The sequence below is a fragment of the Rhinolophus sinicus genome, linkage group LG10 (assembly GCF_036562045.2).
Source record: "Rhinolophus sinicus isolate RSC01 linkage group LG10, ASM3656204v1, whole genome shotgun sequence".
Taxonomy (NCBI): Eukaryota; Metazoa; Chordata; class Mammalia; order Chiroptera; family Rhinolophidae; genus Rhinolophus; species Rhinolophus sinicus.
The window spans coordinates 48,354,050-48,381,412 of NC_133759.1; the positions used below are offsets into that span (position 1 = coordinate 48,354,050).

At 45.8% G+C, this 27,363-nt stretch overlaps 1 protein-coding gene across 22 annotated transcripts in view; it reads left to right on the forward strand.

Annotated features, from left to right (window-relative positions):
- CACNA1D (calcium voltage-gated channel subunit alpha1 D) overlaps window positions 1-27,363 on the forward strand; it is a 427,288-nt gene that overhangs the window by 329,024 nt on the left and 70,901 nt on the right. For 14 of the 22 annotated variants that reach the window (XM_074313103.1, XM_074313112.1, XM_074313102.1 and 11 more), the window contains 14 exons: window positions 3,905-3,992; window positions 4,245-4,304; window positions 5,327-5,353; window positions 8,797-8,957; window positions 9,910-10,135; window positions 10,251-10,458; window positions 13,180-13,300; window positions 15,224-15,338; window positions 15,846-15,915; window positions 16,752-16,818; window positions 17,541-17,694; window positions 19,805-19,934; window positions 23,139-23,198; window positions 26,134-26,240. In XM_074313103.1, coding sequence (XP_074169204.1) covers window positions 3,905-3,992; window positions 4,245-4,304; window positions 5,327-5,353; window positions 8,797-8,957; window positions 9,910-10,135; window positions 10,251-10,458; window positions 13,180-13,300; window positions 15,224-15,338; window positions 15,846-15,915; window positions 16,752-16,818; window positions 17,541-17,694; window positions 19,805-19,934; window positions 23,139-23,198; window positions 26,134-26,240 — 1,594 coding nt within the window. The remainder of the gene's footprint in view (window positions 1-3,904; window positions 3,993-4,244; window positions 4,305-5,326; window positions 5,354-8,796; window positions 8,958-9,909; window positions 10,136-10,250; window positions 10,459-13,179; window positions 13,301-15,223; window positions 15,339-15,845; window positions 15,916-16,751; window positions 16,819-17,540; window positions 17,695-19,804; window positions 19,935-23,138; window positions 23,199-26,133; window positions 26,241-27,363) is intronic. The other 8 variants (XM_074313111.1, XM_019724242.2, XM_019724248.2 and 5 more) reach the window with 2 other exon arrangements.

The following is a 27,363-nucleotide window of genomic DNA, read 5'->3' on the forward strand; positions in this document are numbered from 1 at the left end:
GTGGTCTGGCTAGATGTCAGGTTTCTAGGGGTTAATAAAGGTCATCAGGACAGCAAACCAGTGCCAATAGAGAAGAGCCTTGCCTGACTTTTGGAACTTTCTGATTTGTGGTGTTTTAAATACACTGTATACACCAGCATACACCAATACCTAAGTGTATGCCAGTATATTCTGGTATATACCAACACCACAGAGTGGTGCGGCATGGTGGGAAGGGTGCTGAGCGGAAAGCAGGAGAGCTTTTCCACGTCTGCGCTGTGTGTCCCGCAGCAAGTCGGTCACTTCTCTCATCTGTGAAGTCACAGAGTTTGTTTATGTAATCTCAGGCACTCCTTCCAGTTCTAACAGACTGGGATTCTCCTGTCTTGTTTTTTCAAAGTGTACATGAGATCGTACTGGGGCTAAGTGTAGTGAAACTCATAGCAATTTATTAACATTAAAAAAATGAATGCCTAGTGCAAGCGAAGGGTGACACGTTTTAAGGTACATACAAGCTCCTTGGCTATGCCCACTGGGCCTGATGTTTTCTATAGTTTTTAGAAAAGGAAATGGTATCCTGTGGCAGGGAGTGAGAGGCTGGAGTGGACAGAGTGGCTGCCTGGGCTTCAGTCAGAACCTGGTTCCTCTGCTCAGATGTAGGGACTGGATCAATCAAGGTCAATTTCGGAGACCAAATGAGGTCACCAAATTCTAGCATAGCCACTGTCCTATCTGTCCCCTCCCCCAGCACTCTTCCTCCTTAGCCCTGGTAACATTATTCTGGAATAGATTTATTTATTATGGGCTCTATAGGTGTCAAATAATTAGAAAAGTTGCTATCCCCACCACAGGCCAAGTTAGACAGAAATAAGTCAGTTTGGGACAGGAGAGATGCAACCCAAGAGTGATGGCCAGAGCTGATTCAGAAGTGTGGAAGGAGGGTCACACCAGATGCCTCTGTGCAGTAATAGAAGTGGTCTGGGCAGAGTGACACTGGACCATATAGACAGTGCCGCTGGCTTCCAGGGAGCTCCAGGAGAACTTTTCCAAGGTGATAGAGTTACCACGTGAGCCTCGCTGATTGCCCGACACTGTGGCTCCACTCTGGGATAACCCACTGTAGTGTGACCCACTCGGTGTTTTATTTCATTTAGTTCTGACAAGAGCCCTTAGAGGTAGGTACTTCCTATTTTACAGATGAGAACATGGAGCCTTGGAGAAATTTGGTCACAAACGTGGGGTTAAATTTAGATCTGACCAATCTGAGAGCCTGTTCTTAGCCATCGTCTTGCTCCCCCGCCCCCACAGAGTCAGCAGGAGGACTTATCTCTGTCAGTGAAGCCCTGAAGCTGTGCCACACAATTAGCTTATCTTAGTTGCTTTTTGGGGAGTTTGGCTTTGTTTCTTATCTTCCCCCCACTTAATTTAGAGAGCAACTTGTACATTTCATTCACTAATAGCTGGCACACAGCCAGAGATGCAACATGATGTCCCCCCCCCTTTGCCCCAGGTATATGTACTTAATTTGTTTCAATCAGATTGTTTGAAAAATGAAGCTTAAGGAATGAAATGCAGCAACTGTATTGTTGTCATCATGGGACATGGCCCCAGAGAGTAAAAAGCCACAAAGAAGTGTGCTCTTTCTGAAATAATAACTAAAGTTACGATATGATTAATATTAGAGCCATGAAGTAATATACTGTTAGAGATGGAAGTGACACTCAACAGTGTGGAGTTTACACGACCACTTTACAGACACTAAAGCCTGGGGAGAGGTGGGACTCTGTCTGGGGCAGAGTAAGGACCTAACTGGGGCCTGAGGATACCCCCCCACCCCAGCCCATGTCATGCTACTGTCAATTTCTGTCTTCTTAGTAGTGGCAATAACCACCAAAATAATGTTCCACAGACATGACTCATGCTCATATTTATAAGGGTCTCCCATTGTGACTTTCTTTGTCCTGCTCCTGAAGAGAAGGGTGACCCTATAGGAGGAACCCGTAACAATGAACTTCGTTGGATTTTAAACCTTTTTAGTCTTTCTGCTGAAGTCAAAGCATGGAACAGTCATGGGGAACAGAACTGCACCAGCGTGTGTGTGTGTGTGTGTGTGTGTGTGTGTGTGTGTGTGTGTGTGTCTTTATGGAGCTTTCTGTTAAAGGTTTTTCCATAATTGGATTGTTGGGGGTTTGTTTTGTTTTGTTTCATTTTTTGTTTTTTGTTTGGTTTGTTTTTGTTTCTGTTTTTGCATGGAGTTGTGAAAAAGTGAATCAAAGTTTGTGGTTGGTTTCTTTTGACTTAACTAAGGACGAAGAAGGTTATTCCACGAGATTACCACTTGTGTGATATGGGTCTATCCTTCTAATCATTTTTCCTTTGCCTTTGAAACCTTTGTCTGCGTGTTCCTGGACAAGGCTATTGAGACTCCCACCAGGCAGGCTCAGTTCACTGGGTGCTCAAAAATGAAAGGGACCTTGTCTGTTCCCCCTCAGATTTCTGGGCCCTTTGACTCAGGTCCACCTTCATCCTTGCCATTCACACCACGTCTGTCGCCAGAGCAGGGTGAGCAGACATGCGGTTGCGTGGGTAGAGTGCATTGACCCAGCTCCTTCACCCTCCGTGCTTGGTCTGGGCTCCGGAGCTCCACCACCACAGCGCTCAGACACCAACACCAGTTTTTGTAGATGAAACTGAGGCATCCTTGCTCAGAGTAGCCATATAGGCAGAGCCCACAGGGGGAAGGTCTTCCTGTTGACACAATAAGGTCTATAAAAACAGTTGCTACAGTTCAAAATTATGCATCAGGGAAAAGAAGTGCATGTGTTTGGGTGATTCTCCCATGTTTCGCTCTTGGGTGACTTCTATCCCCAGAGCCAAATTAGCCATTCCTTAGTATGTGTTTCTAGAACTCCTTGCCCACACCCCTGAGGGTGTCTATATTTCTGTATTTCACAGTCAATTCCAATGCATCCGGGGCTTGCCCTTCCCACTAGTCCTCCAGGGCTGCTGCAATGCCAGCTCCCTCTCTGTCTTGCACCTCCACCGCCTGGTCTCCAGCACATGCTCGTGGTGTTTATAGGGTTGACTCAAGTGGATGAGAAAAGTGCCAGGTGGTGGCCCTGGATGGATCCCTGGGCCTCCCAACAGTAGCAGGCGCATGTCGGCATTTCCTCCAGTTCTCCTGCTGAGGCTCCTGCTGTGAGGAGTGGGACGTGCCCAGAGACCCTGGTGGCCCTGGGGCCACGGTCAGCTTTGCACTCTGATCAGTGGCGGGGAAACCTTCCTCAATGCTCTGGTCCTGGCTTCTTTGGTAAGAGCCTTCTGCAGACTGGCTTCACAAGCTCGGCAGAACGTAGACGTCAGATAAATTAGCTGAAAATGAGTAGAGATCTTAAATTTTTAAAAAGATTTTGTGCTTGGTACCTTCATGCGCTGTTCCACCCCTCATTTCTCCTCTCCTTCAGTATATTTAAATATAAGAATTTGTTTGTGAAGTATTGGCCTATTCGCAGAGTTTCTAGAGCAACTGTTGGGACAAGCCAAGGTGTAGCTGTAACAGGTGTTTTGGAGGCTTCTCAGTACAAACCTGGAAACCAGGAGAATAAACTGGTACCAGGTGCAGTGACAGGGTTCAGTTTGGTCCCTAGGCTGCTTTTCTTGGGAAACATCTGGACGGAGAGAATTTCCTCCTGATGGGTTTCCTCCATAGGTTTTCTTGACAGGTCATGGACGCAGAGGCTGTCCTGCGGTGGAGGGGCCTGATTTCTCAGCACTTCCTTTTGCTGGTCAAGTCCCTGAGGGCCCTTCATCACCCTCGTCTCACGTTCCCAGAGGGTCTGCCTCGTGGCAGAGATCTGCGTCCCGCCCACTCCTGGGCATGCAGCGCTTCCAGCACGCCATCTAAAACGTTTTCTTCTCCCCACAGCCAGCATGCCAACCAGCGAGACGGAGTCTGTGAACACAGAGAACGTAAGTGGTGAAGGCGAGAACCAAGGCTGCTGTGGAAATCTCTGGTGAGTGTGGAGGCCACTTGCCCTTTTGGCTCCTCCTGTTATCATAGAGAAGCAAATGTGAGGAAGAAGCCCAGATTTCAGTGGAGCCTTGGGGCCATAGCCTCAGGGGCAAGCAGGGAGGTGGGCTCACTCTGGACCCCTTGGTCCCCCTCCTGTCCTAGGCCCCGAGCACTTCCCATGCCTCTGCCTCCAGAGCAGTCCGTCCTGCTGCAGGGTGTGCCGGGTAACCCGCCGTTCCACTGTGTCCACTAGGTGCTGGTGGAAAAGAAGAGGTGCCGCCAAGGCTGGGCCTTCTGGGTGTCGGCGGTGGGGGTAAAGCCCAATTCTCCTCCGAGTCTGGTGCTGGCATCAGTGCTTTGAAGAAGAGCTTGTATGGCAGAGTGGCTGATAGAATGTGCTACATATTTAAGTTTCCCTTCACTCACGGGTTCTCCCAACCTCATGCATAGTGGCCGGATGTTGGGACCCTGCTCTGCTCTGCTCACAGCACTTTTTCTTTGGAGCCCTGCACCACCCTCTCCTAACAATGGAAGACACCATCACATTAACCCTCATGGCCTTTTTTCTAGAGGATTTGGGCTGCAGCAGCAGAGTGGAATGTACAGAGTACTGCCTGCTTTGGGGACGGAGGGCATGCAATTTTGTTTTGTTTGCTTCCTGCTGATATCTTTTAGGTCTTATCTCTGCCAAGTACAGGTGTTGTTTTTAAGATAATTCAATCTCCTAGGCAGAGATGCATAGAAATGATGCATTATGGGCAGGATATGCAACAGTTTCCAAAGTGTACTTGCCTCCTTTCTCTTGCTCTGCCCTCCCTACAACATGGTGAAGTGGGCAGGGAGTAGGTTTGTCCTCCCCATTTTACAGATGAGAACATTGAGGCTCAAAAAGGTGTGCTGCTCACCCAGGCTCAGACACTTAGTGAATCGTGGAGCCAGGACTCCTAGTCCAGTGCTTTTTTTGCTATAGGAGCAGCACATGTTGCTGTTGAGATGAGTGGCTGAGTGGTAGGCAGGAGAGGCCCTACTGACTTCAGTTTGGGGAATGTGGGGTAACGGGAGAAGAAGCCATGGTGTCACTGCCTGTGCCAGGGCTGCTCAGGGCATCAGGCTGAGTCTTCTCTTGCCTGGGCCCTGGAGCGTGCTTAGCCTGGCCCGCCTGGCGCCAGCAGCACCTCGCTACTGCTCCACTCTTACCCCAGCTGGCCTGCTGTGGGAATGGGGGGTGCCGAGTCCAGGCTGCCATGCATGGCTTTTCTGATAGCTCAGCTGAAGTAATGGGGGGAGTGTATGATCACGCCTTCTAACAGGAATCATATCCTTTTTGTCTTTCAGTCAAGCCATCTCAAAGTCGAAACTCAGGTTAGTATCTTCTATTTTGTCTTAAGTATATGTGCTTGTTTGTTATCTTCTGACTTCAGAATTTTACATGGAGTTGCTTTAGGGTTGAATTTTACTTTATGGGCTGCATTATTCATATTGAAGATCAATCTGCCCAGTAAACATTAAGCACCCATCTTGGAGAGTAGTGTAATAGGTGCCGAAGATCTCACCCCAAAACAAATGAACCAATAGGATGCAACAATGAACAATTTTTTCTGCCACTAATCCACCCTTTGTATTCCCTCCCAGAGTCATTTCTCTATGAGAGATACATCTTGTCACTTTTCTCTTTCAAAGTTTTCCAGAGAAGTAGGTTCAGCAGGTTTTCTGAGGTGCTGGTGATGCTCTGTGTCTTGCTCTGGTTGCAGGTTCCATGGTCGGTTGGCAACTACTCATTTCACTATATATGCCTATGATTCGTGTACATTCCCATATACTTGTTCTTTTTGAATTAAAAATATCATTTTACCACTATATATAAAAATTAGCTTGAAACGAGCATAGAACTAAATGTAAAACCTAAAACTTTAAACATTCTAGAAGAAAACATAGGAGAAAATCTTTGTGACTTTTGGTTAGGCAAAGATTTTCTTGGCTACAACACCCAAAGCATTGGCCATAACAGAAGAAGCTGATAAATAAGACTTCATCAAAATTAAAACCCCTGCTCTTCAATAAAAAATAAAAAAATAAGCTCCAGACTGGAAGAAAAAATATTTGCAAAGCATATTTGATAAAGGACTAGTATCCAGTATATATAAAGAATAACATACAAAGAATGGTGTCAATAATAAGAAAACAACCCAATAAAAAATGATCAATAGATTTTGATAAGCATGTCACCAAAAAAAAAAAAAAAAAAAAAAAAAAAAGATATGGATGGGAGAATGAGCTCATGAAATGCCCATTGGTCATTAGGAAAATGCAAATCAGAGTACCACTATCTACCTATTAGAATTTTTTTTTTTTACACCTATGGATCAAATTTAAAAATCTCACAATACTAAGTTTTGACAAGGATGCAGATCAATGGGAATTCTCATACATTCCTACTTGTCAAATGACACAGCCATTTAAAAAAGAAATTGGCTGTTTCCTAAAAAGTTAAACATACATTTATCACATGACCCAGCAATCCTACTTCTAAGATATTTATATAAGAGAAATGCTTGCACAAATTTTTTTTTACGTGTTTATAGCAGTTTTATTCATAATTGCCAGAAACTGTAAGTAACTCATGTCTAGTAAATGGTCAATAGGTAGACAAAGTGTAGTCCATCCATATGATAGCATACTGCTCAGTAGTAAGAAGGAAAAAATTACTGATAGAGGCAACAACACAAATGAATCTCAGAAGTATTTTTGCTAAGCAAAAGAAGCCGGTCTCAGAAAGGTATATATTGTATAATTCAATGTATAGGGCATTCTGGATAAAGCAAAACATTAGGGACAGAAAACAGATCAGTAGTTCTCTTGGGGGGCGTGGAGGGGATTAACAACAAGGGGGCCACAAAGGCACTTCTTTGAGTGATGAGAATATTCTACATCGTGATTGTGGTGGTGCTTTCAAACTGTGTACCTAAAAGGAGTAGATTTTGTCATATGTAAATTATATCTCGATAAATCTGAATTTAAAAATAAAATTAAAAGCCCTTCCATGACTCCCTGTTGCCAGAGGGCATAAAAATTCCTTCATAATTTGGTGGCCCGCTCACCCTCGGGCCTCATCTTTTGACACCCTCCTGTACTCCCCACTTTGTAATACTGGACTGCTCTGTTTGCAAACGTACCAAACACTGTTTCTGCCCACCCAAGTCCCATTAGTCACAGTTTCCTCTAAGTGGAGTGCTCTTCCCTCTGCCCCCTGGCTAACTCCTACTCAATGATGGAGAGCCAGCCCAAATCACAGGTTTTCGAAGACTTCCTGACTCTCCCAAAGAATATTTGCAGCTCTCCTCTCCTTACTCCTGTACCCGGAACCCTGGGAATGGCACTTGATGTGGATTTATGACTGATAACCCTACATGCTTTACAGTGACAGGGGCCATGGGACCCTGCCTTCTTCAGCTCCATATGCTCAGTGCCTGGCACAGGGCCTGGGCACTCAGTACCTAGTAAAGGGCAAATGTGGAGTGCTGCAGGATTTCAGGGCTGTGACAGATAAGGTCTCCTGGATTTGGGAGACCCCTGTGACTTGTCACTGCAGCCGAAATAGGCCCACCAAGGCTGGATCTTATTAAGACTGGTACACACCTTGCTTGTACATACTAAATTATGCATCACAGGGGGCATTCAGCCTGGAAGGGGACAGTCTTTAGTGTCCTCTATAGAATTTTTATTTACTGGATATCATGTTTCCAGCTGCTATTAAACCACTGAAAACCATATAGCAAGAGCAATAGCAAAGTGTGCCCTACTTGTTGGAGAGTTAGCACAACTCTTTCTTTGCCTGATCCCTGGGTTACGGTGTTTTTAGCACAGCAGCACAGCTGAGTCAGCCAGGGCTGCAGCTCAGAGGACAGTCCTCTGACTCAGTCCCCCAGAGGAAGTGCCCCCCCGCCCCTCCCCCGCCTTTCCACTTGTCAGTGAGCACAGCCCTGGGATCCACTTCACCAAACCATCCTGTGGCCAGGAATGTTTCCACAGCGAGACAGACTTAGGGAGAATATACTTGCCCTAATTATAAACTGGAACTGAAAGTCAGGAGAGGACATGCTACTTGTCTGTTTGGCTCAGCTCATTTTATTTGTATGAAAACACGATTCAATATTGGCTCTTCTCCTAAAGGTATATTCTGAGCATCACTAGTTAGAAAGGGCACCTGATGACTAAGTATGAAGACTCATGTCCTACTCAGCTTTGACAACTCTGCCAGGCTCCTGAGGAATCTCCCAGATTTAAGAAAGGACTGAAAGGTTCCCTAAAACGAAAGCTGTGGTTTTTGGAGCACTCCGTTGCCTGATAAATTCTGTACGATGATTGAGATGCTGTGAGAGATGTAGCGATAAGCTAAGTGGCTCTCTGCACCAATAGCACAGACATCCGTGTACCATATGGTGGGAATAAGAACTGCATATGTGTGATAGCTCAGTTTTGCGTGTGCACATGAATCTATGAATATCTAGATTTTCTAACTGGTTTGAGGACTGTGTATGACAGATTATGGAGTTTCAGCCATAGGAAGGAACTGACAGCATGATGAGGTCATGATACAGTACTTTAAAAAGTTATATTTCATGACCAACATAATTTGTATCATGAAGTCTGGTAATTTCTATGTTATTTGTTCTTGTCTTTCCTTGCTGCACCCTCACCCCAATCAGGACCTCCAGAGTGAAAGAAAAATATTTCCTCACTGATGTTTATTGGCCACTCAGATGCTGTATCTGTCCTTCAGGGAGTAACGTCTGCTTCTCTTTCAGCCGACGCTGGCGTCGCTGGAACCGATTCAGTCGCAGAAGATGTAGGGCTGCTGTGAAGTCTGTCACGTTTTACTGGCTGGTTATTGTCCTGGTTTTTCTCAACACCTTAACCATTTCCTCCGAGCACTACAACCAGCCTGACTGGTTGACGCAGATTCAAGGTACAAGCAGAGGCTGTTCTCTATTTTGTCCTGAATGAGGGATTCCTGAGTCTGTCCAGCTGCAGTGCAGTCTTACCTGCTTGGTGTGTAACAGTGCATAGCAACACTTCTAGTGAGCACTGACTTAGAAGAGAGCAGAACTGTCCAAACACAGGGTGTACCTGAAGTGGAGGTGCCGTCTGCTGTGGCGAATGAAGCACCTGGTTGCTGATTAATGCCAGGACTTCCCATTGTCTTAGCCCTGTCACAACCTGGGATTAAGGAGTCTTCCATCTGGAAGGGACCTCAGATACCTTCTCCCTGCTATCACCGAAAGGGAGCTTTATTTTCCCCTATAGCGCCCTTGGCAGGTGATGTTGTCCCCTGCCTTGGATGTCCCAGCAGTGTGATCCGGGAGCTTGTCACCAGACAGCTCATTCTGAGTTTGACAGTTTTGCGCCATTGAGAAGGCCTGCCTTCCATCAAGTCAATTCTGTTTCTGTCCTGCTCTCCAGCTGCTGGGAGGTGTTTTTTCTATTAGAAATGACTTTGATAGGCAGCTGCTTCTTATATCGTGGTGCTGTAAGCAAGACCAGACAGGTCTTTTTGTAACTGATGGAAACAGAAAATATAATGCAATGGCCAAAATGGAGAATCATAGGCTTTTAGGGCTAGAAAGCATCAGAGATTATGTGGTAAACTGCCCCTCCCCATTTTATTGTCAGTGAAACTGAGGCCCAGAGAGATTGAGGAACTTCTCCAGAGTCACACGTCTAGGTATTAGCAGCAGTAGGACTAGAACCTGACAGACAAACAGACTGTTAGTGTTTGTGCCACGTTTCTGTAAGGGGACAAGATAAAAAAGGGGGACATTTCCGGCAGGGAATGGGGGTAGGGAACGTGAGGAGAGAAGAGGACTCTGAGCCAGCCCTATGATGAGATCCCAAGGACATGTACCCCTTTGTCTTTCCAGATATTGCCAACAAAGTCCTTTTGGCTCTGTTCACCTGTGAAATGCTGGTAAAAATGTACAGCTTGGGTCTCCAGGCATATTTCGTCTCTCTCTTTAATCGGTTTGACTGCTTCGTGGTGTGTGGCGGAATTACGGAAACGATCTTGGTGGAACTGGAAATCATGTCTCCCCTGGGGATCTCTGTGTTTCGGTGTGTGCGCCTCTTACGAATTTTCAAAGTTACCAGGTAAGGACATGTACATCTCGCTGCAGGTGTTTTCTGAAAGGAGGTGGGGATGCTCCGCGTTCCGGGCCAGGGGATGTTTTGCATTCTGGGCTCACACCTTCACCTTGCCTTGCAGGCACTGGACATCCCTGAGCAACTTAGTGGCATCCTTGTTAAACTCCATGAAGTCCATCGCTTCGCTGTTGCTTCTGCTTTTTCTCTTCATCATCATCTTTTCCTTGCTCGGGATGCAGCTGTTTGGTGGCAAGTTTAATTTTGACGAAACGCAGACCAAGCGGAGTACCTTTGACAATTTCCCTCAGGCACTGCTGACAGTGTTCCAGGTGAGTCTCTCCCTGAGAAGCGTGTCACGAGCCGCCTGCTGCTCTGTCCACAACTCAGGAAGACAGAGGGAGTCCATTTTTATTACCGTGTTTCCCCGGAAATAAGACCTAACCGGAAAATAAGCCCTAGCGTGATTTTTCAGGAGGACATCCCCTGAACAGAAACCCTAATGCATCTTTTGGAGCAAACCTTAATATAAGACCCGGTCTTATTTTTGGGGAAACACGGTAGTAGCCTCTGTTTCAATACTGCTCTGATACATTTTGTGCCACTTAAGCCATTTGTTTTGCGTCTGAATCCAGCTATGTGATGTAATTGAACGTTTCTGTAAGATCACTGGATATACTACTTAATAATTAACCAAACTTTCTGTTGGATTTTGGGAGGTTTCTGGGGGTTTCTGTGAGATAGGCTCTAAAATCCTCTTCTGGTTCTGTGCTAATTTTTGATCGCAGGCAAGTTTCCTAATCCTGGCGATAATGGATTTAGGCAGAGAAGTGAGAGGAAGCAGGGTGATAAAAGGGTTGTGACAGCCTTCTGTCCCTTTGGTGTTCTCCCTCCTGTGGTGTGACAAGGGCACAGAGACTCTGAGGGTGTCTGTGCTGTCTGTTGGGGCCTTTGTGGGCAGTGAGGTTGGGAAAGGAGTGACGGTGTGACGGGCACTCAGGGGGCTCGGCCCTCAGAGCAGTGGCCTGTCCAGCCCGCCTGGCTCTGAGCTGAGGTGTTCTAACCTCCTCTTCATCTTCCTATGTTGTGAGCCGAAGCCCTTCCTTGGGCAGAGCCTGGCAGGTAAATTTAAAAGACCCATCTGCCCTTGTTGCGCTTCACATGTGTCGCTCTTCACATGACCTCCTGCTGGAGAGGCAGGAAGGACTGGTGGGAGGGCCGTGGGCGCCGAGGTCCCATGGTGGCTCTTACAATGCTCAGCTCCGTGACCTTGGAAAGTCATTATCCTTTTATGGAAAAAAAAAGAGAGAGAGACTAGAGGGAATGAATGGTCTCTAAGATTCTTACCCACTTGGTCATTTTGAGGTGAATGGAATTTTTGTCACTGCAATAGGCTGCAGTTTTAATTTTTTGAATTATGTTTAATTTGGGGCCAGTGATTAGTCCTTCGTTTTTCTGACTTCTTTCAGAGAAACCTGTGTGGTGGTGATGGTTTTTGTCATGCGTGTATATGACACAAAATTCAAACATTACAAAAGGCTATAAAGTAAAACAGTCTCCCACCCACCCACCCACCAATTCCCCCTTCTAGGAGGCAAACACCGTTAAATAGCTTTTTGTGTATTCTTTAAGATATATTTGCTCAGATATAAATCAACCTACCTCCCTAGCTACAGATGAATTTACACAGCTGGTAGCTCATTCTACATGCTGTTTTCCATCTTGCTTTTTTATCACTTAAAGTGTCCTTAAGAACCTTCCTTACTGGTCCATAAAAGGTTGCCTCCTCCTTTTCAATGCTGCATAAAGTCTGTGGTGTGGATGTGCCATAATTCATAGAGCCAGCCCCCTGCTGATGGATATTTCATTGTGTCTAGTCTTGCCTCGGTGGATGACCTTGAACAGACACCATGGGGCACATGTGTGAGAGTAGATCTGTCGGATAAATTCCCTGAAGTGGAACTGCTGGTTTAAAGGGTGTGCATCCATTTTCTGATGCTGTTGCCCAAGTATTCTCCTTGAAGTTGTGTTAATTCATCCTCCGGGCGTAGTGTGTGGAGACTGCCCATTGCCTCACTCCTTTTCACCACAGCAGGTGTTCAGACTTTTTGATCGTTGCCTATCTGATAGGTGAAAATGGTATCTTGTTGTAGTTTTAATTCATATTTCTTTTATCAGGAGTGAACCTGAATGTCTTCATGTGACTAAGAGCCTTTTCTGTGAATTACTTCATCATTTCAAATCATTTGCCCATTTTTTTCTGTTTGGTTGTGATCTGTGGCAGTTTTAATTTTTATAGTATCTGGTCCAGATAGGAGATAAAGGAGCATGATCTCTCTCACTCTCACTCTCTGTCTCTGGAAGGTAGGGTGTTTTTAAATTACTGTTCATGTTCATCTGATTCTATTTCATGAGTATCATCAGTAGAGAAGATTATATATGAAATTTTAGGGCATTATTAGTATATACCCATGAAGTAATTTGTAAATTTATATAAGATATTTAGAATTCCCTTCTCTTCTAAAAATTCATAGGTATAATTCTCCATTTCCACAGATGATTAACTATGTGGAATTCTAGGCAGGAGTTTAAAAGAGAATCTCCAGAGTATATTGTTGAGCGAAAAAAAGCAAATTGCAGACAATTCATATAGTCTGATACCTTTTATGTCTAATGAAATCAGAGAGACACCAACCGCCTGTTTTCTCTGCATGTGTATGTATGTGTTTTAATCCACAAGGGTCCTAGAGAGAGAGATACACCAATAGTATGCTCTCTGGGGAGGGGACTCAAACTGGGCTGGGGTGTCATCCAAGAGCACAGAAGTCTTATATGTAATGTTCCTTTATTTTCACTAGAAGCACTAACTCATCTACTTGTGTAATTAAAAACAATGTTTTGAAAACTCTATGGGATAACAGATGGGTTTGTTAAATGCAAACTGGACTGTGAAAGGCGGCTCAAACCAGATTTAGGAGCCGCCAAGGAGCGCTGGGAGGACAACTGGGGCGTGTTTGTCCACCTGCGAGCTGATCCGAGTTTTGGCTTCTTAGATTCTGACCGGTGAAGACTGGAACGCTGTGATGTACGATGGCATCATGGCGTACGGGGGCCCGTCCTCCTCGGGAATGATCGTCTGCATCTACTTCATCATCCTCTTCATTTGTGGTAACTGTATCCTTTAAGCTGACCAAGGCTTTGTTGTTATCATTGTCTTCATAAGGAAGTGACTGTGCTTACCTTGTTTTGTCTGCTCTCCTTCACTGTTGCTAGGCACAGCGTCGTACAGGCAGAGCCCCAGTTGGGCTTTGAGGGATGAGAGCAGGCTGAGGGGAGGGAGCCTGCAACAATGCATGGGCTGCCTGGTCACCCAGCTTGGTTTCACGTCTCCTGTACACGTCCCATGGGATAGCTTAGGGCAAAGCCAGGTGGTTCTTCGTGCCATCATCCTTGGGATGGGATGGGATGGGAGGTTAGGGGCACATTTATGTCTTCTTAAAAGCCTTCATAACCAATGGGGACCCATCTTCAGTGGATTGACCTAAGCTCCCCTGAACCTAATTTGGCTTTGCTGCTCTGTACAGCTTTGAAGGTCAGATATCCGTGGGCTAGTTGTATCACGTTGTGTAACTTCTTTCCAATGCGTTTATTCCTTTTCCCTGCCAAGAGGTATTCTGTAATCCTAGACTTCCGAAAATTCAGATCTCTCTTTACCTCTATCGGAGCCTTCGCGAGCCCATAACCTTTGGTTGTGTCTGATTTATCTCTGTCTTCCCTGCCTAGCACAAGACCTGGCATACGGAAGCCCTCAATAAATGTTTGGTGGAAGAACAATTGCACAAACATACGAATACCGCCTCAAGCTCACTGAGGCTCTGTTTAAAAAATAGTCTAGCACATCAAAGGCATTTTGAAAGTCTTAATGTAATTCACTCACGTCCTGTCCTCTTTAAATACTTGAATAGCTTAGTCAAGCGTGAAATCCCCTGGAAGCTATCTCATCATCAGTCTCTTGTTAGGTTATGTTTGTTTACATGTTCAGCAACCCACCTGAGATTTCAGACTGCACAGGGCATGTGGGACAGTGGTGTGCCTCTCCTGTCTCGGGTCCCGGGGTTCCCATGGTCGTGCATACTGATGGCTGTGCATCAGCCCGAGAGAGGCCTTAGAGTAAGGAGCCATCTTGACTTCCTGCCCATTGATTCCTGTGCTTCTCAAAAATGTATTTAACGGTCAGCGAATAAGAAACAGGCATCTTCTGATTTGGGAACCTCATTTAGAATTTGTTTCAATCCATGGAAACTACACATCACAACATTATAGTAAAAGACAAAAACCTAATAACTTGTTCAATCACCTAACTTCTTACAATTTGAAAAAAGTAAAATTCAACCACAGTCATCAAAGATTTAGCCACAGTGGGACTATTCAAAAGAATAGTCTGGCACCATTTGGCAGTAAGTCAGGCATGCTGTAGTCAGCCAGTGTGAATGAATGAATGAATGAATGAATGAATGAATGAATGAGGTATCTGCACATTCTGAAGGCCGCTTCAGACTCTTGTGCAATGGAGTCATCATTTGAATAATGTGTAGCCTTTACAGGGGTCCATTTTAGCAAGCATGCCCCAAATATATGTTTTATGGGTATGTGTGTTTTAAAAGAAAGAAAACAAAATGCATAAAGCAAAATGCAAAATGCATAAAAGCACCATGTTTATGTTATAGATTGTTTTATGGAATGTGTATCATAGCTATAGATACCTAGGTGTGTAGAGACATACGTACACACATGCACGCACAGTACACACATATGCACATACATGAAGGAAATGTTGGCATTTGTAGGTTTTCATGGGTTTTGGTGAATCTTAATTTTGCTTCTTTCCGGATTGTCTTCTCCAGGTTTCTAGTTAAACAAGCAAACAAACAAACAAGAAACAGGGCTCTTGTCCTCTGGCTTTACCAAGTGAATATAGCACTAGGGGACAGTCACCGGTTATCAGCCTCCCAGAACACAGAGGGATGTGACGTTGCTGTTGTTGACAATATGTAGTTGCATTAGAAAGGTGTTGTACCCTTAAAATGTTCAAATTAGATATCCTACTGAATGTCTTCTTGGCCATCGCTGTAGACAATTTGGCTGATGCTGAAAGTTTGAATACTGCTCAGAAAGAGGAAGCCGAAGAAAAGGAAAGGAAAAAGATTGCCAGGTAACCCCCTTTGCACAGAGGTGTTTGCTCAGGGGGCTGCCTGAGGAGCCAGCTGCAGGTGAGGCCTGGAGGAGCCACTCGGACTCCACAGCAGCTGCGCCCCCATGTTGCTGCTTTGTGGTGATTGTGGGTGGCCACGTGGGGCTGACCAACAGGAATGGAATCTGGGGCAGAACCCAGGCCCTTGGCTCTCATTCCCTCAGAGCTGAGAGTGGGAGTCACACGTTCCCATGCTTAAAGAATCACTGTGGTTAATTTTGGCATCATAAAATAAATGATGCATTCAATGCTGATTAGCTCTTGAAGGAGCCTTTTAATAAGATGATCCATGAAACGAATCCAGTGCCCTGAATGAACGGGAGGCCCTGAGTATGGGTTGTGCTATGTTCTTGCTGTTGGGGTTGTTTCCAATTAAATTCTGTCCTTCATCAGGCCACTGTTGATTCAGAATCCGGATTAGTGTCTTTATTAGTGTTGGTTTCTTATGTTCTGTTCTCTCCTCTGTAGAAAAGAAAGCCTGGAAAATAAAAAGAACAACAAACCGGAAGTCAATCAGATAGCCAACAGTGACAACAAGGTATATTGTCTGAAACACCCCTTTTTGTATCAAAATGCTTCTGTTGATACCACCATAAATGTACCGTTTACACAAGGAAAGTGTCCTGTGTGATATTTTGGTGTGTGAGGATGGCACACCATTATAGATTCTGGTTTCCCAGGGAATTCGGAGTGAATTTAGGCATTTAGCTGGTGGCAAGCCCATATTTTACCAGAGAACCAGTATATTCAATATTTGACGGTTTTGACCACTTATATTTTCTTTGTTGGACTTCTGTGGTCAGACCTGATCTGTGTTAGTGACTTCTCAGTGGGGATCAAAATCAAGGCTTGTTAGCAGACGTGTGTCCCCAGAGGGGGTCTCAGGATTGGGGCTGTGTGCTCAGGGCTGTACTGTCAAACTTCATCCCATGTAGGACAGCTCTGAGTTTTTCACTCTTTTGTTCACTGAGTCAGTAAATACTTTTTGCACGGTTATTGTGTGTCCGATACTGAGGATCAGGAATGAATGAGACCAACAAGGTCCCTACCTGCGTGGGGCACACTGTCTAGTAGGGAGGCCGGAATCTTCACTGCAGTTATACAGGGGGTGTGACAGTGCTAGGACAGGAAGAGGTATGGATGGTGCTAGCTCACCGTGGCTCGGTTGAAGTCACACCAGTTTTCTCCTCATCTGCCCTCAGACCTGAGGTCTCCAGCAGAAACATCATCGGAGCTTCTGCTGCCCCTATGCACTCACTCACATACAGCACCCACTTTGTAGAGAACGTCTCTGTCCTGTGCTGACTGGCAGGGTCGAGTCTTCCCTGTGGCCCTCTGACGTGCCCTCCTCCCAAGACCTCTCTGTCATCCTAGGTTACAATTGATGACTACCGAGAAGAGGACGAGGACAAGGACCCCTACCCACCTTGTGATGTGCCAGGTATGGTCGTGGAGCCCAGAGGCAGACTTTCTGCTTATGAGTGATGGGGCTTTGCAACCACTCTGTGATCAGCGGCTGAGTCTGGCTGGCTGGCCTAGCTGGGGCACACGCTGGGCTGCTGAGATCAAGGCCATGGGTCCAGTGTCCTTGGAGGCCACTTACCTCTGTTTTTTCTCTCGGTCACAGGCAGCTTGCATAACCCAAATTCCAGGTGGTGAGGAGAGAAAGTGTAGGTGAATCAGGACAAGCCCAACCTTTGCTGGGGAATCTCTCTAGGAGGTGACCAGTTCTTACTAGTCCCCTGACACTTTCACATTTGACCAGGTGCCTTGAATGGCAGATGTGGGAGGGACTGTGGGGTTAGAGGAACATGGGAGACTGATCGTGTGTGATGTGAAGTCCCACACAGTTTTTAGGCTGAAGCTGAGCAAGGAGGTTACTGGGATGGCAGTGAGAATCCCACTGCTGCCACCTTTGACCTGTGCTCAGATCTTCAACTGCTGGGACTTCATTCCACAACTCTACATGTTCACCAAACAGCCCAGCTTCCCAACCCCCTGCCTCACCACACACCCTCCGTCCGTGTTCTGAAGGGTTTTGATTAATGTAAGCTGATAGAGGTCGTTAAAGTTTAAGATAAATTTTCATGTGAAATTGAGACGAATTCAAACCCAAATGCAGTCTTTGTTTCATGCCTATTAAAGAAAGTGCCTCGTTTAAAGTAGGTGAAGAGGAAGAGGAACAGGAGGAGGAGGAAGATGAACCTGAGGTTCCCGCTGGCCCCCGTCCTCGCAGGATCTCCGAGTTGAACATGAAAGAGAAAATCGTCCCCATTCCTGAAGGGAGCGCTTTCTTCATTCTTAGCAAGACCAACCCGTAAATACCCCCTTTCTAGCCACTTCACGGCTGCGGCTCTGTGACCCTCCAGGTTGCTTGAGTGTACCTGGGGCCAGAGTGAGGGAAGGTCACTCCGAGCCGCTCCTGCACCGGAGCGCCAGAGGCTCCCAAGTGCCCCCGACCTCTCCCCTGCTTCAGCTTTGCCCTTGTCCATCCGTTCATCATGTCCTAGCCTGAACCAATGGGGCGCTAGCAGTGAGGCCAGGTGCTGGTGGAGGGCCATTCCAGATTCTCGTCACCCTTAACCCCTGTGCTGGGGTCAGCAGTGGTGACATAACTGCTGCTGGATCGGAGTCCACGACTCTGGTGTCCCGTGGGTTGTCACCTGTGAGGTGTTTTCTATCCAGAGGATCCTTCTTTCATGAGTGGGCCTTACGTTAACATGCTTAGGGGGGCGTGGGAATTTTGCGGCCAGCTTCTGTGCAGCATCTTTATCCTGAGGTCTCGTTTAGTTGATCTGTTTTCCCTACTGAGTTTTATGGCAAGAAATAGTTTTGCTCAATGATATCTCATAGGTTGAGCTCTTCAGTTCAGCTCCATGATGTCCTGCTGAAAATAGAATTTCTCCTGTTAAAATGATAGGTGCTCACCAGGAGCGTGGTGATTACTCACAAATGCTGTGAGCGGAAGACACTTATTTACTAGCTGGTTTCTAGGTTTTAAATCATCTGGGATTGAGTGAAATGCCAGAGGGAATAAACGACTCCTGGAAGGGTTTCTAGGCTTGCAGAAGTAGTTCTTGGCTGGCAGAGAAGAGCTCTGTATAATTCACAGGCCCCAGGGAGACACAGGTGGGAGGCAAGTCCTCACGCGGCAGTCCTTAGAGATTTAAAGATTGGAGCATGATTTATACAGCTCCTCAGGATTGAGAGTTTGGGTGTCCCTTTAAAAAATAGTTATTCAACCGACGATGTTCCTGATACCTATAGCTCACATATATGGAAGGAATGGATTGATTCCCCTCCCCCAACATACACACAAAGCTGTGAGCTCTTCTGGCCTCACAGTCCTGGAAGGCCCTCCCCAGACTCAGTTGCTTAGAGCTTTGAGAGGGAACATCCCAGCCTGAAGCAGTCCCAAAATGGAGGATTTGAAGTAAGGGGTCACCTTCCTATAAAGTTGACTCCACTTTTGAAAGTGAAAAAAACCCTTTCAAAGGAAAACCTGCATGTGTTCTGTACCCTCCACCCCACCCCCCAAATCTTTACATTCTAAAGTCGAATATTGAGGTTGAAGGTAGCAGACACGAACTAGCCTCTGGGACATCGGGGGCAGCAGGAGAGGCTCTGATGGCCCACTGAGCCGTCATGAGGGCCGGGACTGGGGGAGCTGGGCATGTGCTGCCCTGCCTGGCTTCCCAGGATTACAGGACTCTGTGACGGCCCTGCCACATGGTGCAGTAAGATCCTCATGAAATTCTTGCACGGCAATGTAACTCTCTCTTCACTCTCTCTCGCAGGCGTGCTCGTTGTGGATCAGCTCCCCCCCATCCCCCGCCCCGCACAAAATAGCACTTGAGGCAGAATCTCCACATAACAGGAGATTCACCAAGCCTTACTTACTGCAGTCATATTTTAATACAGCCCAACTGCAGTACAAGAAAGGGATAGTTCTTATTCTCTGTGAGCATCTACGATCAGCTTTGGCCCCAACCTCCCTTCTAGGCAGGAAAAGTGAGCACTAGGCTTCATGCTGTAGTGGGAAAACGTCATAGTCACCCCTGCATGGGAAACCTGCCTCTGGTCCTTGCTAGCTGTGTCATCTTAAGAAAGATTTTTCACATCCTTCAGCCTCAGTTTCCCCACCTTTAGGAGGATCATCCCCACATTTAAAGACTCAGTGAATGGTCCAACATGGTGCACCGACACAGAGCTGTTGCACCGAGGGCCCTCAGGGTGTGCAGTCTGAGGGTTTCGGGGGGCTAATTGTCAGGTGGTTCTGGTTTGCTGGGTGGGGGCATGGGTGGCACAGCCGATAGCTGTCCTCTGTCTGACCTGTCACCACTGAGTAGCCCCAGCATGCTGAAGGGGCTGGCCCGTCTGCTTGGGCCTTGCCTGGGGCTGTGTACATGTAGTGGTGTTTCCCACAGGATCCGCGTGGGCTGCCACAAGCTCATCAACCACCACATCTTCACCAACCTCATCCTCGTCTTCATCATGCTGAGCAGTGCCTCCCTCGCAGCCGAGGACCCCATCCGCAGCCACTCCTTCCGGAATACTGTAAGCCCCTGAGCAAGGACAAGAGGGTGGGGCTCCCTCTAGGGTCACACTGGCCTCTGCTGTCATCCAGGCAGGGCCTACATAGACCCAAGATGTTAAAGCTAGAGTAGGCTGCTCCTTCACCTGTAAGCATTGTATGTTTCAGGTTTGTGAGTACCAGAGGTGTTTTATTTTATTGGGACAACCTTTATTGAATCATATATTTTCAACTTAATTTTAAATAGTCTGCAGTAACTTATAGTGTATTCAGGGACCTCTCCATTCCTTTCTGCCAATATTTTGGTCCCTCTTTTCTCCTTGGTCAAATTAACATCCACACCTGTTTTGAGATTTCTGCCTAGTGGGAAGCATCCAGCAGGAGAGAAAGTAAAATTGAATCCGGGTATGTCACATGCCTAGGAACTCTTATTTAGGGTTGGAGGGGACGATGTATCTTACCTGGATGTAATTCACAAAGCTACTTGGCTCCATTATCGAGGAGAAATACAAGTCGGGGAGATGATGAGATGTGAGGTTGAGTGGTTCAGTGAAAAGGAAGAGCTGTTTTGGTATTGCAGGAGATGGTTTTATGAAGAAAACAAGTAGAGGGTTAAGTTTTGTTTTTAATCAGTTTCATATCTGAGGCATATCACCCTTCCACTGAATCTGTGGTGGACAGAAATGATACCTAGATTAGTTCTGGCCTAAGCAGGCGTAGCCTATTGCCTCTGTGGCCTTGACAGTGTAGTGAGTTTCAGATGAAAACTTAGAAACCCTCCCAGGAGAGGGAGGCCCGCAAATGTGTGAGGCCAACAGGCGACGCTGCCTTGCCTGGTTGGCACCTCTCTCTGTACATGAGATTTTCAGAGATTTGAGGAGTAAGACAAATCACTAGATCAGTGCCCCAGGATTTGGGTTGTGATAGCCAAGCCTCGTGCTGTGTCTTTCCATTTCCAGTCTCTTGGTTTGCAGCTTGGCAAACCCAACCTATCAATCAGATTGATAAAGCACACACTCTGACATGAAGATAAAAAGAACTTTCCCTCAAGGCACATGTTGGTGTTGATGTAAAGATGAAGGGCCTGAGCCTGTCTTTATACTCACAGATTAGGGTGTTTGTTAGAGGTTCTGAGGCTGTCTCTATCTAAACGTTCAAATGGAATAAAGACCGAGGTGTCATTGAGTTCCATCATAAAAATGAGACACGGTAAAAAGCTGTATGGAAAAAGACATTACATGGTAGACGAGGTCAGGAGCTAGTCTAGAACACCGATTGACAGGTAATTTACCCTGGGGCTTCTCTTATTTTTTATTGTAATTACTTCCCCATGAGTTTATTTCCCTGCTGCTTTTCCCAAGAATGTTATTGTTGTTTTTAAATATGTGTATTGTTTTTACAATACTACAGTTGTTGTTTTTTTAAATTGTGGTAAGAACACTTAACATGAGATCTACCCTCTTAACAAATTTTCAAGTGTATAACACAGTATTCCTAATGATAGGTACCGTGTTGTATGGCAGATCTCCAGAGCTTATTTATCTGGTGTGACTGAAACTTTATATCCCTTGAACTCCCCCTTGCCCCTCCCTCAGCCCCAACCGCCTCCGTTCCCCTTTATGTCTGTGGGTTCGACTACATGTCACTGGAATAATGCAGTGTGTTCTTTTGCGTTTTGCTTTTTTTTTTCTTTTTCTTTAATCTTAGCTGAGTTATTAGTGAAAAACAAGATGGATGCTGAATGAGGAAAAACAACTTGAATCTAAGAGCTTTGACCCCCACCCCAGGTTGAGTTGTTGGCTTGTGTCCTTCTTGGCCACCCAGGTACTTTCAACAGTACCTGTCCTGCTGTGACCATGGAGGAAATGAGGACGGGCAGAGGCCTGTAGTGTACTGGAAACACCTTGCAGTGCCTGGCCAGAAACAGGTTCAGCAAAGGTTCAGCAAAGTTTATAAATCCAAAAATGGAAACAGTTTGGATAACGAATACCTTCTGAAGAGGGAACTTCAGCTGAGGAGAGCTGGCCTTTGAAGCAGAGCTTCTCACCTTGGAATAGAGCAGTGAGGGACCCCTGGGGTGGACCCCACACTTAAACAGCAAGGCCCATGGCTCCTGACTAGCAGTCCACTGCCTAGCTCCTTGCTCAGCAGTGCCATCACTGGCTCTGTGACCTGAGCAGGTGCCTCCTACATGCTTCCCAGCATCTCCTCATCTGCTAATGAAAGGAGTCGGTCCGGTGGTCTCCACTGTCCCTTCTGCTCTGATTTCTTCAGTTCTTTCAAACTATAAAGCACAGTTGTAATGACAATAAGCAGCCAAGATGGCTTCTTCTATTGGCAGTCTCGGCTGCCATCTTTGTGGGGGAGGGTCCTTGTAAGCAGCCTTAGTTGAGTGGTGGTCAGACTTCTTGCTCTTGGCCCTCCTGCCTCTATGGCTCTGAGAAAAGGCAGAGACCCCAGAGGGGGTGAGCAGGACTCAGTTGGAGAGTAGACAGTATTGTCAGGAATACAGACAAAGTAGTCTGATCTGATAATTCAAAGGCCAGGTCAGTCTGTTCTTTTAGTGAGGTTAAAAAAAAGAAAAGAAACAAAAAACACAGAGTTGGGAGTGAGCGGTGTTAGATACAGAGCAAGATGGTAAGTGAAACTCTTCCTTAAGGACTTATCCAGCCCCACACATTAGTGGGGCAAAGGTGTTTACTCCCTGATTACATGGGCTAGAATTAGAGGGGACATGTGAAAGCTTCTGGCCCCGTTTAATGGCACTTACGTCATTATTTACATTTCTCCACCACTCTGAAGTTCAGCTGGATGGCAACATATTTCATTCAGCCAAAAATGCAGTTAAAAATTCAAAATGTGTGTAAGACTCTAATTTATCTGATGCCACAAGTAATTTGTCAGTGTGGTGCTCTGATGAGAAAAGGTTATCAATAAAGCACTTTCAGAAATGAGTCTCTGTCCAAGACATGAGACTGGAAAGAGTCAGCATGAGTGGTTAAAGCAGGTAAGTATTTCCAAGTGCTCTTTGTTGATCATAAAGAGGAGCTGTCATTAGACTAGGCGGTGCATTTATGAACATCTCTGCGCTTACCTCCAGGGTGGCAAGCGTATCCCGGGAGACTGGGTCTCTGACTGCATGGGGGGGATGGGGTGTTCAACCCATGGGCGTGTGGCTTTGGAGCTTGTCCAGATGCCTTTTCTCATTTCATTGTTGTACCTTTCAGATACTGGGTTACTTTGACTATGCTTTCACAGCCATCTTTACTGTTGAAATCCTGTTAAAGGTAATGGCTTTTTCATTGATCCTCACATACTCTAAAGCAGCTGTAGCAATAATAGTTGCAATTCTTTGTTTGCGTTCCAGATGCTAGGTTATGCAGATTATGTCTTCACTGCTGTTTTTGCATTTGAGATCGGTTTGAAGGTAACAGGTTCCACAGCGGTGTGTTTAAGGGGCCTGCTCCTGCATGTAACACACAGCAAAGCAGCGTGAAGTGCTTTTGATGATTTTTCTTTTTTGTCTTCTGTGATCAAGCTTACACTTTTTTCTTTTTTAAACCAAAGGATTTTTTTCTGAGACTGTTCAACTTGTTTTTGCTGTTTCTTTTTAACCTTTGATGCATGGAGGAGCTACTTTGGCTTCATGATAGTGGTTGGAAATTGTTTTGCTCTTTTTTATATGTCCTCTGAAATATGTCAACTGATAACAGATACATCACTGTGTGAACTTTCTTCCACCCTTCCTGACATCAAAGTCAGGGGGAAAGCGTTTATCCTATGAAGGGAATGTATCGCTTCTCATTTCTTTGACTAAACTATGTTTCAGGAGCCTAAAAGGGTAGCGCACTATTCTCTTCCAACAGGATTTTCAAGATAATTTGGATCTATTTGTGCTAAAGTATTTTATATCCGTTTTACTGGATGGGCTTACATTTACACAAACAAAAAGAACACCCTTTAAACAGGGCACCCCAAATCTATTGCCCGTGCTTGAGCTCACAGGGACCGTCGCTGCCTGCGGTTTGTGTACTGATGATGAAGGTAAAGGCCACTCTGGGGTGAGCTCATTCTTTATGTACCCAGAGGTCTGGAGACCAACAGCACAAACCAAGAACCCCCCGACTTGCTAAGTGGTGTGGGTTATTGTCATACTGGACACAATCCCTGTGACAACTGTCAGAACAACCGTCTCCTAGTGAGGAGATCAGCTGGGAAATGAGGACTTTTAACCATCATTTTCTTTAAACCATTTTGAGTTTTTTATGTGTGCATCTCAAGGAAAAAAAATGTATTTTATGTTAGGCTACTGTGTCACGGGCTCTTTACAAAATCTTCTATAAAATGAAACCTCAGTTACCATTGCTAGGGAATGGGGTATTTATTTTCTTTCAGTGATGATGACGACACGACGATGTAATGAACACCTTAGCATAACACCAACTAACCAACCCACCTCTGTGTAAACATTTGTTAAAAATCTTCTGAAAATTTGAGTTCATTTTCCTGCCTTGAAGCCAGTGAATTTGATTGACAGTTCTGTCCTACGTCAGATCTGTGCCGGGTAGTGAGCAGATTCTAACAATGGTCTCCATGGTGAGGCGCACAGATGCAGAAGGCCCTGGGCGTGGGGGGCAAGGACAGACACCAGCCTCTGCTTGATCCCGAGCTGTTTGCATGTAATTTTCCTTCTCTTCCTCAAACTGAACGGAGAAATGTTCTACTTAATCTGTTCACCTGGTTAATTGAGGTTTTATTTTACTTTCCACGTTTTAGTTGTTGAATATACCATGTTTCCCCGAAAATAAGACCTAGCCAGACAATCAGCTCCAATACGTCTTTTGGAGCAAAAGTTAATATAAGACCTGGTATTATATTATATTGTATTGTATTGTATTACATTATATTATACCCAGTATTATACTATATTATACCCTGTATTATATTGTGTTATGTTATATAAAAACCGGTCTTATAATATAGTAAAATAAGACTGGGTCTTATATTAATTTTTGATCCAGAGGACACATTAGAGCTGATTATCCAGCTAGGTCTTATTTTTGGGCAAACATGGTAGTTACTTTCAGGCTTTGGGGCAAATAAGATACAGGTTTATTTAAAAGAAAAAAAATTATTGCTTTTTTTCAATTTCTGTATATTCAGTGACTTAAATCTTCCAAGTCCTTCTTCATTTTGAAAGAATTTTAGAAAGTGGAAAATAAGCTAAAACAAGAGGATTCAGGAAATGGAGATTCGCCAAGAAGCATGGGACATTTGAAATGGTGGTTCCTCGTGGCCCTTGGAAGATTTGGAAGGCTTTTTGGTTATTTGGTACATGTGAAATTGCCAGTTTTGTAGGTCATAAAAGGTTGAGTACTGGCAATTTCATATGATCTAATTTTATTAGTTCCCCATTCTGCCTTTCCTCTCCTATTTTTATCTGAGCTTTCCTCCACTTTTTTTTTTTTTTTAATGTTAACAGTGAATTCTGTGTATTTTACTGTTTTCCATTTGGGGAAATTCCTCACTAAACTCCTTTCCCATCGTCAGTGGGAAACTCACTGGGGCACCCACAGAGTGGGCTCTGGGTACACATGGATGGCACTAGAGAGCAGTGAGACTGAGCCAGGCGAGACAGACGCATGGGACAGCTTCCTAGCCACACCTCGCCTGCACTAGAGTAACTGGACTTGGAAGAGTTCGTTAAAATGGATGTATGGCTAAGGACCATCAGGAGCAGTAAGGAGCCTACCTAGGAAAATGCCATTTAGACAGAGCCCATGAGCATTAGCTCCATCACTTTTCCTAGCTCCCTGGACTGGGACAATGCAGGCTCTCCTGGGGCCTCAGACGGGCCAGAGCCAGCATTTTTAGGGGAAGCTAAGTTGTCTGGGCAGTTTCTGCCTGACGAGGATGGTCCATGTGGACTCTCTCCTGAGACAGGCTCTGTGGACATGCCAGCAGTGTGTTCATGTTTGCAATTTGTTGTCGCTGTACTAAAGACTGAATTGTTCTCTTCTTTTTAAACGTGCCCCAAATCAGCTGCCCTTTATCAATTTTTGAGCAAATTATGCAGTTGCTCAGCCCTGTTGGTTTACATTTCTGGTTTCCTAACACACTTGTTAATAATAGTCATACTTTCCTCAAGATTTTGTAAAGAGCCCAGGTTTCTGTTCTTCTGGAGAGAAATCACAGTAAATTCACCCTTGCTTCTGCTTATAGATGACGACTTTTGGAGCTTTCCTCCACAAAGGGGCCTTCTGCAGGAACTACTTCAACCTGCTGGATATGCTGGTTGTTGGGGTGTCGCTGGTGTCATTTGGGATCCAGTAAGTCTGCTGGGGTACGGGTGTGTGTACACACAGGACTGTGGGGCAGGGTGGCTCACATGAGGGATTTTACATAATTCGTAAAGGCTAGACATCATCTAATGATTACATTTAGTTAATGTGGAAAAGCTTCATTTATGCCCATGCCAGAAAGCACTGGGATAATTAATGTGTTTCTTGTGTTTCTCTTTCTTTTCTTGCCCGTTACTAGGCTGGGCTTATTACTTTCTGTGATACTTGCTTTCAACAGAGGGTGAAAGAAGCCAGATTCTAGTACTGCTTCCCCCAGGGGCTGGTCCCAGGGCCTTGAGGGTCTCCTCTCCTAGGGCCTCCGTTCCCCATCAGTACAGGAGCCGGTAGGAACAGCTGGCCTCTTGGGGCCCTTCCAGTTTAGACAGTGAAGGCTTCCCTTGATCACCAGGATATACCAGCTCTATGACCCCTTTCTTTGGGCCTTTACATCTTTCATCTGGAAGAGAGCTTAGACTACACGTCAGGGCCCTAGATCCTTTCCATGGCACTTAGGGATTTCTGGTGGGGAATAGCTCAAGCTGCACACTGCCTGCCTGCTGTACCCAGGGGTCTGAGGCTCCAGTGGGAGCATCCAGGGGTGGCCTTGCTTTCCTGCTGACTTACAAGTACCACTGCTCAGGTGCTGGCCATCAGTACCCCCATATGAATGCATGCACGCACACCTCTGCACTAAAGGTGAATGGAGAAGCTCTGTCTCCCTCAGAAGACCAAAGACTGCTGCGTGTAACAGCCCCCTGTGGTAGCGGTCCCCTTCATCTCCCACCACCACCTAGGGGCGAGGGGGGAAGCCATGTAGCGTCAGCTTGGAAGGACATTCCCACCAGTATCTTTGCAACTCCTATAAACTCCAAGCTGCGCCTGACCTCTGCAGCTGCAGCCCTTGCCCACTGTTTCCAAGACTGTGCTCAGCCACACCCAACTACCTGCTGTGCTAAATGAGCTGTACTCTCATCCAGGACCTGCCTACTTGCTGCTCCCTGGGCCTGCAGCCCCTTCCCTGTTGTTTAGCTAACTCCCACTCCCCCCAGACTCAGCTGGATATCACTTCCCTGGGGGTCCTTCCCAGGATCCCCATGGTGGTGCTCCCCCA